General features: G+C 37.1%; 4 protein-coding genes across 4 annotated transcripts; 3 read left to right on the plus strand and 1 right to left on the minus strand.

Moving 5' to 3' along the window:
* Positions 1-1,558: 1,558 nt before the first annotated feature.
* On the plus strand, positions 1,559-2,573 carry LOC113308406 (metallothionein-like protein type 2). Its single transcript, XM_026556868.1, has 3 exons — positions 1,559-1,741; positions 1,970-2,044; positions 2,150-2,573. Exons 1-3 carry the CDS (start codon positions 1,677-1,679, stop codon positions 2,265-2,267), a joined length of 258 nt encoding a protein of 85 aa, XP_026412653.1. The 5' UTR covers positions 1,559-1,676; the 3' UTR covers positions 2,268-2,573.
* Positions 2,574-4,814: 2,241 nt separating this feature from the next.
* Positions 4,815-7,273, plus strand: LOC113309371 (pentatricopeptide repeat-containing protein At1g07590, mitochondrial-like). Its single transcript, XM_026557788.1, has 2 exons — positions 4,815-5,251; positions 5,447-7,273. The coding sequence occupies exons 1-2, from the start codon at positions 4,904-4,906 to the stop codon at positions 6,695-6,697; spliced, it is 1,599 nt and encodes a 532-aa protein (XP_026413573.1). The 5' UTR covers positions 4,815-4,903; the 3' UTR covers positions 6,698-7,273.
* A 19-nt stretch (positions 7,274-7,292) lies between these two features.
* Positions 7,293-8,786, plus strand: LOC113309988 (cytosolic sulfotransferase 6-like). Its single transcript, XM_026558522.1, has one exon. It carries the CDS (start codon positions 7,293-7,295, stop codon positions 8,331-8,333), a length of 1,041 nt encoding a protein of 346 aa, XP_026414307.1. The 3' UTR covers positions 8,334-8,786.
* Positions 8,421-11,246, minus strand: LOC113310622 (protein TRIGALACTOSYLDIACYLGLYCEROL 2, chloroplastic-like). Its single transcript, XM_026559344.1, has 5 exons — positions 10,257-11,246; positions 9,806-10,135; positions 9,469-9,584; positions 9,064-9,154; positions 8,421-8,972 (listed from the first exon to the last, which is right to left on the minus strand). Exons 1-5 carry the CDS (start codon positions 10,800-10,802, stop codon positions 8,880-8,882), a joined length of 1,176 nt encoding a protein of 391 aa, XP_026415129.1. The 5' UTR covers positions 10,803-11,246; the 3' UTR covers positions 8,421-8,879.
* Between the last annotated feature and the right edge of the window lie 2,907 nt (positions 11,247-14,153).

A 14,153-nucleotide genomic window follows, 5' to 3' on the forward strand; every position in this document is an offset into this window, starting at 1 on the left:
TATAGTGCACTCATTATACACCTTCTGGAAGTTGGCGCACCCAATAATACATACATCGATCATCTACCTGTTTGAAGGGATTATATTTCTCATTTACATACAAGGGAATGCGAATTGATGGAACTAGCAAATGCTATCGATGTTAGAATTAGTTAGAGATTCTTTATCTTTGATTTTCTTTTTCTTTTCTTTTTTGACAAAACTCACGAAGAACAAATTGTTGAGAAAGACAAGAAAAAAGAATGAAGGGAGGGGGACTAGGCCAATACCTCAAAAGACAAGAAAAAAGATAACAAAATAAAACGAAAACGCGAAAAAAACATGATACAAACTATCAGAAGCGATAAACTGGCAGACCTGACCTATCAATTCCTATCGGTATGTCTTTGCATATATTCGAGACTAACTGTACTCCTATTTAAATAGGTTTTTAAGATGCACAAATACCATCAAAGTAGCACAACTATAATCCCAGCGAGTTTCAGCATCTTATGCACCGTGATTGACATATTCTTTTATCTTTAATGGTTGTATGTTGATATTTGTTAATTTGACAACATAAATTTGATTAATTAACCCAATAGCAACAACTTCTGGATGAAAAAGACATGTAAAAATTTGATAATGTTCAAATGGACGAGAATGTAAAAATAGTCAGGATGTAAACAGTTTCATCCTACCCATTTTCAAATATTTTTTCTTATTTTTAATTTACATTAAGATGCATCCAGTTTCATCCTCGCTCTTTTTTAAGTTTAAGACAGGATGAATCCAGTTTCATTCTTGCTATTTTTTTGTGTCCATTTCACCCATACTAATTTTTACTCGTCCATTAGAATCATATTTTAAAAATATTTGGAAAAATGACCCATTTTCCGAATAATAAACCGAAATAGTGGAGAAGATTCAGAAGAACCTTCGGCATGAAAAAGAAGAAAAGGGAATTTTTCTTTGAGATTAAGATTTGCAAAAAAAACTTAACGAACCGACAAATATACTAGACAAAAACCGTGTCCCTCACATTCACTCAATGATGGACTCCTTGCTAATCTCCCTGACACGCGGGACCCGCCCTTCTGTGAGAGGGCGGTTTTTATCTCGTTTGTTTTTGCGGTTCGCATAGAACTGCTGTGTTTGCTGTAAGATTTGAGACTCGTTAAAGAAACAAGTTGTGTTTTTCAAGTCTCTACGCACATGACATGAAATGACAAACCTTTCAGTCCTACCAATTTAAAGAGGATAGATTAGATTCATAAGTGAGGACTCTTTCTCATTCAGGCCATTCACCACCATTGAAAGAAAGCAAAAATGAGCATTTTTTAGGAGGTGGGAGGGATGATTTAGGCACCCCAACGCTTCCCATTCCACTTCCCCTATTCTTCCCTCAGTAAAATGAATGCAGTACTTCTTTTTTTTATCTTAATGGTAAAAGGTAATCTGGTCAGTAGGGAAAGAGAGGTAGGGAGAAACTCGTACAAAATCATAATAATCGTTGACACGTGAACGGTAATAAGCATCGCTCCCCTTCCCAACTTTCGCTATAAATAGGCCTTGTTATTAGCATCATATCAACAACATTCAATTCCCATCAGGAAAATCACAAAAACAAACCTCAAATTTCTGTTTACAAATTCAGATTATTTTTTTGATAATTAATCCATCTTCTTTGAGAAATCATGTCTTGCTGTGGTGGTAAATGTGGTTGTGGATCAGGCTGCAAGTGCGGATCTGGATGCACTGGGTAAATTATTTCCTCCTTTGCGTTTATCAGTGTATTTTTAGGATTAATTCCTCTGTTTGGATCAAATTTTGGCTGAAATTTGTTTAAATCTACCAAAATTTCCTTGAAAATATCAGCAGATTCAGAATTTTAAAACATGGGTTTTGTTCAAAATTCTTTTTTTTGTTGTAATTTCATGAGTTACTTTCAATTATGGTGATGATTCTGATCATTGTTGTGTTGTTACAGATGCGGCATGTACCCAGACTTTGGTGAGAGCTCCAACACTGCAAGCCTCATCTTTGGTATTGCTTCTCAGAAATCGTAAGCATCATTACTCTATGATCCAAATGGATCTCATTGAATATACCTTGTTGCCATAATGAGAAGGGATTTTGATGATATTTAAATTATGTATGATGCATGCAGGTTCTTTGAAGGATCTGAGATGGGAGTAGAAGGTGGTAATGGAGGAGGATGTGGTAATTCATCATGCAGTTGTGGAGATAGCTGCTCATGCGGGTCTGGCTGCAAATGCGGCAAATAGAGAGATCTTATATGGTTTCTCTAATCTTAATGGTGTGTTTGTAGTAGTCATGGTGAAGGAGTTCTTATGATGATGATGTGATGTGATGTGATCTTGTTACCCTTATTATCTAGTCTCTTTTAATCTAATGATGTAGAAATAAAGTTGGATGGATCTGTGTGGTTTGTTCTTGCCACCATACCTACTTATAACTAATTAGTGACGTTTTTATGTGTTGCTGTCTTGATTTTCTTGTAAAATCAAGAAAACAGAATCTGTGTTGTTAATGAAATGAATAACTCCTCCCGTGTTAAATTTTAATCTGTATTTAATCTTCCAAGAAAACAAAACTTTCTTTCATACCGTATGATTCTTGTGGATTGTGGACAGAGTTTGGTCTTGGGAAATGGAAACAAAAGCCCAAATGAGGTGGAGATCAATATCCACCAAACAAACAGAGAAGTGCAATTTGTACAAGCAAACAAATGTGCGTAACAGACAATTTGTTTTGATGAATTTTGGGAGTTGGGACTGTTCTTTTGGATAATTATTTGGCCTCGTGGATTTGGAAGATGAACTTATAAATACTGTTCTTCTAGGAAATTGAAAACAGAAGAGAGTTTTTGGTAAATGACCCTGAATATGCTCCGTGACTGATCCAAAACCTATCGTGTGACTCAAAATTTATCTTGCAAGGTCTGGTAGTTTAAAATATGGGATTGTGAATTTTTCCTATAAACCAAATGTCTGCCCCTATTTTTCATGGCTGCTAATAGGAGATCGGATTTGTCATGAATATCGTTTCATATGAGAAAAAAACTCGTATTCAATCATGGACGTCGGATCACTCAAACGGTACCCCAGCTAATTTCGGTCCCCCATTAGCAGCCATGCTATTTTTGTGATGCTCGTCACAAAAACTGAGTTGTGACTTGGAAGACTAAAAAGAAAAAAGTCTTAAAGACTCAAAATAACCTGGTTTAATTGGGCCCCAAAAAACAATTAGGGGCCCTGACCAATTTATACCCACACCAAAAATTTAAGGGGTTCTAAAAGGTGATGAAAATACTGTTTTACCCTTACTACCTAAAAACCAATTCATTTTCTAAAACCAAAATCAGAAAACTCTCTTCTCTCCCTTCTTCTCCCACCCTATATCTCCCCCTCTCCTCCATTAACGACAAAAAAATAAAAATAATCTTCGTCGATTGATAGAGAAAAAATTCTTCTACAAACATGGCTCGAACCAATGTTTGATAACCCTAAATTGGTAGAGACGGCCAAATTGAAGATTAATTCAAAACCAAGGTTGCAGTATCAAGCCGGGAAGAATTAGAAGAAGAAATTGAGTTCTGGAACCGATTTCTTTTTAGTTACAGTCAAAGGGTCGTTATTCTGTATGATGTTATACCCTAACGACCCTAATGCTGCATATATATTATATGAAAAATCATTAATTTGTATGATGTTCTAGTGAACGATCCTAATTCTGCTACTACAATTTTTACTCCTAGATTTGGGTCGTTATCTCTGTAACCCAATCTAGTGACGATCCTAATTCTGCTAAGAACAGCTTCTCTGTCTTAAAAATTTGTAGTGCCGTTAATAGATATAAGCGAGTCGTCATTGAACTGTTTTGGTTTAGATTAGAGTCGTTACCATATATAGTAACAGATGACGACCCCATAACATTTGCAGGAGTCGTTACACCATATTACTATGACACCTAACGACCCTTCATAACATTTGCAATAGCTAGCTAGGATCGTCATTTCATATAATTACAAATATGACGACCCTAAATGTTACATTTTACAAAGAGTTTTGGTTTTAGAGTCGTTCCTTTGTTAACCAAAAAACATAACGACTCTAGTTGACGTAGCTAAGAAGGGTCGTCAATCTGTATCACACTACACTAACGATTTTTCATAACCTGAAAAGTTGCAGGTTTGAGTCGTTGTTGGTAGTTCCAATATATTGACGACCTCATAGAGTCGTTTGGGTATACACCCCCGACTCTGACGACCCTTACACTGAGTTGTTCCATGGTGGGGATGATTTGACCGCTTGGAGCAACAACACACAAATCGAAGGGTATAAGATGTTTACCTGATTATTTTGAGCTTGCGGTTCCTCATTTTGAGGGGTGGTTCCTTCATTTCGAGCAATGGGATCTTCATTTGCACCAATATTGATGGCTTCCTCTATTAACATCTTCATAAAACATCCAATCCATAAGATTAGTTGAGACAATCTCACCTTCAACACAATCATGTTTGTTATTTGAAGCTTCACCAACATCATTTCCTCAACTACAATCACTCATTTCTAAAAATCCTAACTTTTCCCATAAAACTCCTCTTCTTCTTCTCAACACACACACAAAAAAACACCACCTTTTTTCCTCACAAATTTTAACTCTTAAATCAGATTTTAACTTAAACTAATTAATTAACTTAACTTAACTGATCATTTTGGGTAAATTAGCCATTTCAAAAAATAGGGGATAAAGGATAACCCATATTTACTATTTCATAACCCTTTTTTGTCCCACGATCATTTATCCTTGTTCCCCTGATCAAAGGTTGAGATACTACAGCTGTGGTTTCAATCCGACAACCGAGTCGAGTCCCGTCTCCCTTCCACCTCTACGATCGATGCAAGTACTAAAAACTCTGTTTCGGGAGAGAAGGACTTTCCAACAAATCTTAACAATCTCCTCACCATTTCTTACTCAAAGAACTCCAAAATCTTTGTTTTTCTGTACTGAGAAATCAAGTGATGATAATAACATCACCATTCAAGAAGAAACAAACCCAGAACCAGAACAAGAAGAACTACATAGGAGTAGTTTATCATGGAGGGTAGAAAGACTTTGTAAGGGAAAACCAGTTTTCTCTGCGTTTCAGAGTTGGATGGGTGAAGGTTTACCAATCCAGAGAGCTGATGTCTTTCATGCTATCAATCGATTGAGGAAGCTGAAGATGAATAAACGTGCTCTTGAGGTGATCTTTCATACCCATTTTGAAATTTTGTTTGAAATCTTTGTGCGTATGACCTGTTTGTTTTAATGCCCAGTAGAAATTGCATTTCTAATTTTTGAAACTCAGCTGAGAAACTAGTTGACCTCACATTGTTACGAAGATCTGTGCATTCAGTTTAGTAATTGGATAATCTTTTTTTTTTTTTGGTTTTGATAGGTAATGGAGTGGGTTATTAGGGAAAAGCCTTATAGACCGAAAGAGCTAGATTACTCCTACTTGCTGGAGTTTACTACGAAGCTTCATGGTGTAACACAAGGAGAGATTTTATTTACTCGTGTGCCTTCGGAGTTTCAGAATGATTTGCTTTACAACAATCTTGTTATGGCTTGTTTAGACAAAGGCAAAATAAGTCTTTCTTTAGCTTACATGAAGAAAATGAGAGAGTTTGGTCATCCAATCTCTCCATTGGTCTTCAATCGTCTCATCATTCTTCACTCCTCGCCTGGACGTAGAAAAACTATCCCAAAAATTCTTGTCCAGATGAAAGCTGATAAAGTGTTACCCCATGTTTCGACTTACAACATTCTTTTGAAAATGGAGGCTGACCAACACAGTATTGACGGTTTGGTAAAAGTTTTCGGAGAGATGAAGCGTGCAAATGTTGAGCCTAACGAGATAACTTATTGCATTTTGGCTACAGCCCATGCTGTGGCTAGGTTATATGCTGTCTGTGAAGCCTATGTTGAAGCTATCGAGAAGTCAAAAGCAGGGAATAACTGGTCTACGTATGATGTTCTACTAATTTTGTATGGCTATCTGGGAAAGGAGAAGGAGCTTGAACGAATTTTGGGCGCTGTTAAAGAACTCCCTCATGTCAGGTATAAAAGCTATGTTCTGGCTATTGAAGCATTTGGTAGAATAGGGAAGGTAGATCGAGCTGAAGATCTCTGGATAGAACTGAAATCAAGTAAAATGCTGAAGTCGCCAGAGCAGTACAATTCTATTATATCTGTATATTGCAGACATGGGTTAATCGATAAAGCAACAGAGTTGTTTAACGAAATGGAGAAAAATGAGATTAAACCAAATGCTATAACATTTCGACATCAAGCATTGGGTTTCTTAAAAGCTGGAATGTTTAAGAAAGCACTGAAAACACTGAACGCAGGAATGAATCAGATAACAAGTACAACAGTTAGAAGATCGACTCCATGGTTGGAGACAACTCTATTGATGGTTGAGAGTTTTGCAGATAGGGGTGATTTGGAGAACGCGAAGAAGTTGTTTGAGGAGTTGAAGGAAGCAAGGTATAGCAAGTATACATTTGTCTACAATGCTTTAATAAGGGCATATGTGAAGGCCAAGGTTTATGATCCAGATCTTCTGAAGGAAATGATTTTAGGCGGGGCTAGGCCAGATTCTGAGACTTACAGTCTCATTAAACTTTCTGAACAGTTTCAGGTTTAATCTGAAGTTCCCAGGCCAGATTTCTGAAACTTACAGTCTGTTAAACTCTCTGAACAGTTAGTCTGTTAAACTTTCTGAACAGTTTCAGGTTTAATCTGAAGTTCCCCTCGTTCCAGAGATGGTTGATATGGTGGCCACATTGCCCATGACTTGTTGTCATGCCTTGTGAACTTTCAGTGGTTTTGTTTTGGATCTGTGTTGCTGGATGGATACAAGGCTGAAGCAGATTGTCAGCATTAATGTTCATCCAGCTAGGGGGACAAGAAAAATTTACAGCTGCTATCTCAACGAACAAGTCGGTCATACTGCCAGCAGTTGTTTGTAGACTGTGCAAGCACGCAAACGCAACAGTTGCTTTGAGATAAGCAAACAAGTGTGATACAGGATCTCAAGTGCTTGGTACCAGCACGCACTAAATTTTGCACTTTAAGGAAAAAATAGTATGAAGACCGAGTCTACGATTTTCTCCTTACTTTCAGTTATATTGTATATGGTTGAAAATGCTTCTGTTCACTCTATAAATCACATGGTTGGGGAAAAAAACAATTCTAGCTCAACATAACATAAAGCTTTTTATACGCATTCACTCATCCATATGGCTACTTCTGAAACTAAAACCAACAATGATACTAAGAGTAGCCACGATGATCTTGCAATTACTCTTGATTATCCCAAGTTCAGTGGTTTAGGACATTATGATCTGTATCAATATCAAGGTTTTTGGTGCTTTGCTAAAGTAATAGAAAGTATAAAGGATTTTCAACAGAATTTCAAAGCATCAGAAACTGATCTGGTTATTGCCTCAACACCCAAATCAGGCACCATTTGGTTGAAAGCACTCGCCTTTGCCATTGTCAACCGCTTCCGTTACCCTTGTTCTTCTGTTTCAAAGAATTATCACCATCATCCATTGCTCACAGTTTCGCCTCATGACCTTGTTCCTTTTGTTGAGTTCAAACATGATACTCTAGATAATGATCATCTTCGTTTCACTAAGAATAATCCTACCCATGATTCTCCATGCAGACTTATAGCGACCCATATCTTCTACCCTTCTTTGCCAGAATCTATTAAGACCGGTACTACCAAGTGCAAGGTTATTTATTTGTGTAGAAACCCTCGAGACATCTTCGTCTCTTTGTGGCTGTTCATAAACGAACTGAGGGCACAATTGCCAGAGAGCAATGATTATCATCCATCTTTGTCAATTGAAGAAGCATTCGAGTTTTTTTGCAATGGGGTCTCTGTATTCGGACCATTTTGGGATCATGTACTTGGGTATTGGAAAGAGAGTTTAGAGAATCCTCATAAAGTGTTGTTTATGAAGTATGAAGATTTGAAGAAAGAACGGAAAACACAATTGAAGAGACTGGCAGAGTTCATCGGTTGCAGCTTCACTTTAGAAGAAGAGAGACAAGGAGTGATTGAAGATGTATCAAGTTTATGTAGTTTCGAACATCTGAAGAATTTGGATGTGAATAAGAATGGAAGCAGAAAACGTACCGTAAACAAAGCTTACTTCAGAAAAGGTGAGATTGGTGACTGGGAGAATCACTTGACACCCCAGATGGTCAAACGACTTGATTCTCTTATGGAAGAGAAATTGCAAGGATCAGGCTTAGTGTTCCAACACTGAAGACCTGCCTGATGTCTTAAGGCAAAAATAATATGAAGTTCGACTCTATGCAGTCCCAGGGGAACTTGTAGATTGTAATTGTTCAGATGACATAAAATTAGGACCTTATTCATTAGCAAAAACAGTGTAATACCTATTGACAACAAATTCAAATAATATATTCCAACATTTGTGCTGCAGTGTGGTGCCATGCCTGACTGCTTGTGCTCATTCAGAACACACCTTCCTGCTTTTTCTGCCTTTCTAGCCAATGTGATAAACCAATGAAAAGAATTTGATCAGAAACACCCAAATTCTTCTTCTCATTCCCTTGCCACATAACAAATATATGGAGTTCCACAAGCATGCACAAAATGAACTAAAAAAAATCGATTTAAGACTAGTACCCTATTGTTGCAGGCGAAAAACTAGACAAGTCAATAGTGCTGGCGACTTCTTTCTCTTTCTCACTCCTCTGTACCAGAAAAAAAGAAAAAACCTCTTCTATCTGCACGCGAATATTCCACTCAGCTCTGTTTTTCAATGTCAGTCATTCAGCTACCATCTTCACAGTAACCTGCTCAATGATTTGATGAGCAGCTTCAAATTTCGTCTAGTAGGCTCATCTCCAGTGAAGCCTGAGATGTCAGAGCTTATGTTCTGCGAATTGGTTGGAGAATGTGAACAAAATGTACATAGAGAAAAGCATGAATGAGTTATATTCTGGTACAGTAATAAGTCGGTCTCGCACCTCAATATTCTTCAGAGTAAATAAGAAGCTATAAATGGACTTGCGAATTCGCTCAGTGTTCTCAGGGGTCATAATGGATGAATGCATCTTCCTGGAGCACAAGAAGAAACATAAACTAAACAATCAGACTCGAGTAAGATATGTGGAAAGATAGAAAAGTATATATTAGCTGACTAATGAGTTAAATTATGGCGATAACTTAAGTTTGCAGTAAAAAGTTATCATGCTAACATTACGTGCCATAAAAATTATTTTTGAAAGAATAAACGCCAGAAATTCTTTTGATAAGAAAACAGGTAATTATTTGTATTGCAGTGGATAAAAACAATACAACACTAGTACGCTAAAGCATATTCCATAAACTTCAGGCAGGGCAAAAATCTATGTAACAACAAGTAATGTTACCTCATGTCTTCAGTTGCTGCGCTTAGGTTTTTTGTTAAACCTTCGACTTCTTTTAGAAGACCACTATCACGAACCTCAGATAGCAAAGGTTCTAAATCCTCCGCCATGGCTTCAATCTGAAATATCACTACACCAAAGACCAAGGCCATCCGTGAGTATGCATTCAAAGCAACTAAACTGACATAAATTTCACAAATCGAAAGATGCAAGCAACCAAATGGAAGATGTGAAAGTCATGCAAACAAAAATTGCAGTCATGATTTACCATAGTATTGATTACTGAGTGAGGTCTATGGACTGTCCCACAAACATGTGAAGATTTGATCATGAAACGTACCTTTGCAAGCAGCGGCTTTGCCTCTTCAATAACGGATGCCACCCTTTCAGCCAAGTCAAAGGTTTTGTGAACACCAATCACTTCCATGTCCCGCCCAAGACGGGTAAATATACCGACTAATTCATCCAAACTTACACCCTTGCTTCCCTTAATCGTTTCCTTGTCACACACAATTAGACCTTCTTTAGCACAATCTGTATCAAGTGGCCCCATTGAAGGCGTGGGAAGCGGATCCTTGGGGGTAATATCAATCATAGTCTCCATAAGAAGACCAGACTGATTCACTTCAATGAGTGAATTTCGGGGTATGAATATTTTATCATCTTCAACCTGTTAAAAAGAATCTTACTGTCAGTAAATGATGAAAACTCACTCGCTGCTTCATAACATACTTCATGCAAATATGTGAACATTCACTTAAACAACAATTACAAGGGGATAATAAACACACCTCAATCACTGCATCAATGCTTTTTAATGATGGGTTGAGCCGAATGACACTCCCAACAGTCACACCTCTGATCCTAACAGCTGTACCGGTACTAATACCACAAGCCTCAGTAAACTGAAGCACTGCTTGATACTTCCTAAATCTCGAGCGCATCTGAAAACCTCTCAACCAAGCCAAACTCAACGCAAGAAGTACCGCTCCCGAAACAACAAACAACCCAACCCCACCTTCCCACACACTCTTCTTTCCAAATCCAAAATCACTTAACGGACGCAACGTCTGCTTCCAAATTGTCCCTGGAATACCCAAAACAACTGCCAATGGGTTCTTTTTCACTGATGACGAGGGTCGTGAATCCTGCCCGGTGTTGTTGGAAGAACTTGCCTGCACCCTGGTTGTTTTCTTCCACGATCTATTAGGTAAATGTGGTAAGAAACTCCTCGACGAGGACGATGATAAGGAGTCACTTGGATGTGTAATAACAGGAGACAAGGATAACAGACTAGGGCGAGCCGAAACTTGAACCCATGAACTACTTCCAACCATATTTTCACACAATTCACCAAATTTATTTTCTAATTAGGCGAATACCTAACCAAATTCCCCTTCTCTATATAATTGCTCTACAAAGTGAAAACGGGTTGAACCCAAATGTTCGAAGTTACCATGAATTACATCTAAAATTACTGATGAGAAACATTATCTTCCGCAAAATGGAGCAATTAGATGCAATTTTGAACCCCTAAATAAAAACCCTAGAAATAAAATTAAATCGAACAAAATTGGTGGGTAACAGAGAAATGCTTTACCAGATTGATTGATTTGGCCACAGATACAAATGAAACCCTTCTTCCTCTTCAGTTTCTTCTGGATGTCGAAGTAGTAATAGTGAAGCAGCAGCAGACAAAGTGAATCAGGGATTTTGGTGTTTCTCTGATTTAATCGATAGGTGTGAGAGAAAGAAAGGAATAGTTGAGACTATAGTAAAAGAGTGTCTCCCCCTTATTAATTACTTTCCCGGATGCTTGGTGGGGATTATCCTACGTGAATCATGTGCTGCCAATATAATATCCCTTTCGTGTAGGGCTGTTCATAGTAACGGTTCGGTTTTAGCGAAACCGAAACGAACCAAACTGATTATGACAAATCGAACCGAATCATTTATTAATGAAAAGGTTTTATAATATTGAATGATTTCGGTTTTGATTTAGCTCTAAACTGAACCGAACCACCATTCGAAAACCGATTATCCTCTATGCCTAGTTTCCACCGTAGATTAACATGTATTAGATCTTATCCAGTAATTTAGAATATAAGTAAGCTAAGCCTAATTGTATTTTCAGTCTTCTTCTTTGTCTTTCTCCCTCTCTCGTCGCCTCCCCTCCCTACCCATCCACATCTGAGATTGAGTTTGTTTTAGAAGATTATACCAAAATAGCGAAATATTCGCTTCTCCATATTAGTATGTGATGTGTTGTAATCGTGTGTGTTTTGAGTTTGGACGGAAGCTCAAATATTTGAAGGAAGAGATTTAATATATCTTTACACTTAAGTACCCCATTTCTGGAATTCAATCAAATTTATGATGATTCATTGTTTCTATTGTTTTTCTGCATAAACCCTTTTCTCTGATGATCCTATATTCATATGTTATATTTTTGGATATATAGAAATCTGGATTTTACCAAAAAGGGATTTAAATTGTGATTTTTGATTGTCTGCTCAATTTCTATATGATTAGTTTAGGTGAAGTCATTCAATTTATGAATTAGTGGATTCTGATTATTTTTTTTGTCAACTCAATTTCTATATGATCAGTTTAGGTGAAGTCATTCAATTTCTGAGTGAGTGGATTGAATCAAAGTTAGCTGAGCATTTCATAAAGTTGATATTTTGGCACAATTGAAAAAAAGAAGATGCCTTAGTTGTTTAGATCTGTTTGATAGCCCATCATAGAGAAGAATCTACCAACACAAGGAGCATATGTGATATAATTATTCGTTAGCTTTGCAATTGAAATTTATTTTCGATTTGTTCATCGTCAGTTACCTGTGTAAAAAGTTTAACGATAAAGTTTTTTTTTTTCACTGTCATTTACATCTTGTAATTGATTTTACCATAACCGAGTGGAATTAACCGAACCGGCAAGAAACCGAGCCGACTCTTGATAGCTCGGTGATGGCACGACTTTAGAAACCGAAAGTAGTGGTTTTGGTTCGGTTCTGATTTAATCACCATAGTAGATAACACTTACTAGATTCAACACCCGTTATATATCATCAAAAATTAAGTTTGTTCAAAATTTGTAGTTAAAGAAGATATAAAGAGCTACAAGCTTATAATTAGGGAAATACTTGATTGATTTGACATACGTGGTGCTGTAATATTCTAATCCAATTATTATTAAATTCAGCTAGATTATATTTTGATTTATTGAATATTTGAATTTGGAACAATTGGTTGATAGGTGTTTTAGTATTTAGGATTCCCATGATTTTCCGGCATTAGGAACTTTAGCTGGATGTGTTACCCACGGCTACTATGCTTGTCCTACCTGTGGAGAACAAACAGTTGTTGAATATCTGCCGTTTAGTAAGAAGATATGCTATATGGGACACCGACGATAGCTACCAGCGAAAACACAAGTATAGAGATGATAAAAAGAATTTTGATAGAGGGGTACAGTACAACTCTGTAAGGACCCTAGAACTCGTCAACGTTGTTAGACCAGTCAAGTAACGATTTAGCCATTAATAACTCGATTAGTTTAACACGATCGTTAATTAATAGAAATTAATCTAACAACGATGTAAATACGAAACTAGTATCGTTAGATTCATCTCGAAAAGTTAGGAAGAATAGACTACTAGGACGTTTCAATCAGGTACCGGACGAGGATGATATCATCAGATTAGTTTGAAGGGAAAATTAGTCATTTTTTTGAGTAACAATTAGGTTAAAGCAAGAGATAGAGAAGGAGAAGAACATGGTATTGATGAAGAGGCATCCATATGTTACATACATATAATGTTATATTATATACAACAAAGGGAAGACCTATTCATCTAATGGACCGCACATTCATGGGCCACAGGCCCTATAACACTCCCCCTTGTGCAGTTCAATAACAAGCTTTATACATAGTGCTTCACGTATAGTTCTTCAAATGTCGTTCTCTCCTTGATGACTTGCGCCGAAATCAATTGTCTTACTAAAACTTTGACAAGGAAAAACCCAGTGGGATAAAACTTTGGTACAACTATTCACATGTAGTACTTCACATGTTGTCTCTTACTTTACATGTAGTTCATCACATGCAATACGATGTTCACAGATCGATGAGTCTAAATTAATTGCCTCGTTAAAACTTCGCCAGGGAAACCCAGAGGGACAAAACCTGAACTAAATAAAAAGAGTACAATATTAAGTAAACTTAGAACATAGTTGGACTCGAATATGTTTCCTCATTAAAACCTTGACAAGGAAACCCAGTGGGACAAAATCTTGACGAAGGGGAAAGAGTACAACGTGACAGATGCAAGTAGAGGTGATTTGTTGCAGATGATCACTTTGCTTCGTTAAAGTTGATTAGTTGCTTCACAACTTCTTAGGCAAAAAAACCTTGTGGAAAAGAAAATATCCTTAGTTGGGAAGTTAATTCCCAGTGTTTGTTGTTTTCTAATTAAAAACCTTGCCGAGCAACAAAACCCTGTGGGAAAAAATAACCTCGGTGAAGGAAAATATTTCAACACACCATTAGATGCTCCCCCTGATGTCAGACAATTTTCATTAGTCTAATGCAGTCAAAAGGAGTTTATCACACTTTACTTTGGTGACATGAATGTTTATAAGACCATGTTGTTGATTCTGGAAGTTACGTTGCTTAACGGACTATCG

The sequence above is a fragment of the Papaver somniferum genome, chromosome 9 (genome assembly GCF_003573695.1).
Source record: "Papaver somniferum cultivar HN1 chromosome 9, ASM357369v1, whole genome shotgun sequence".
NCBI lineage: Eukaryota > Viridiplantae > Streptophyta > Magnoliopsida > Ranunculales > Papaveraceae > Papaver > Papaver somniferum.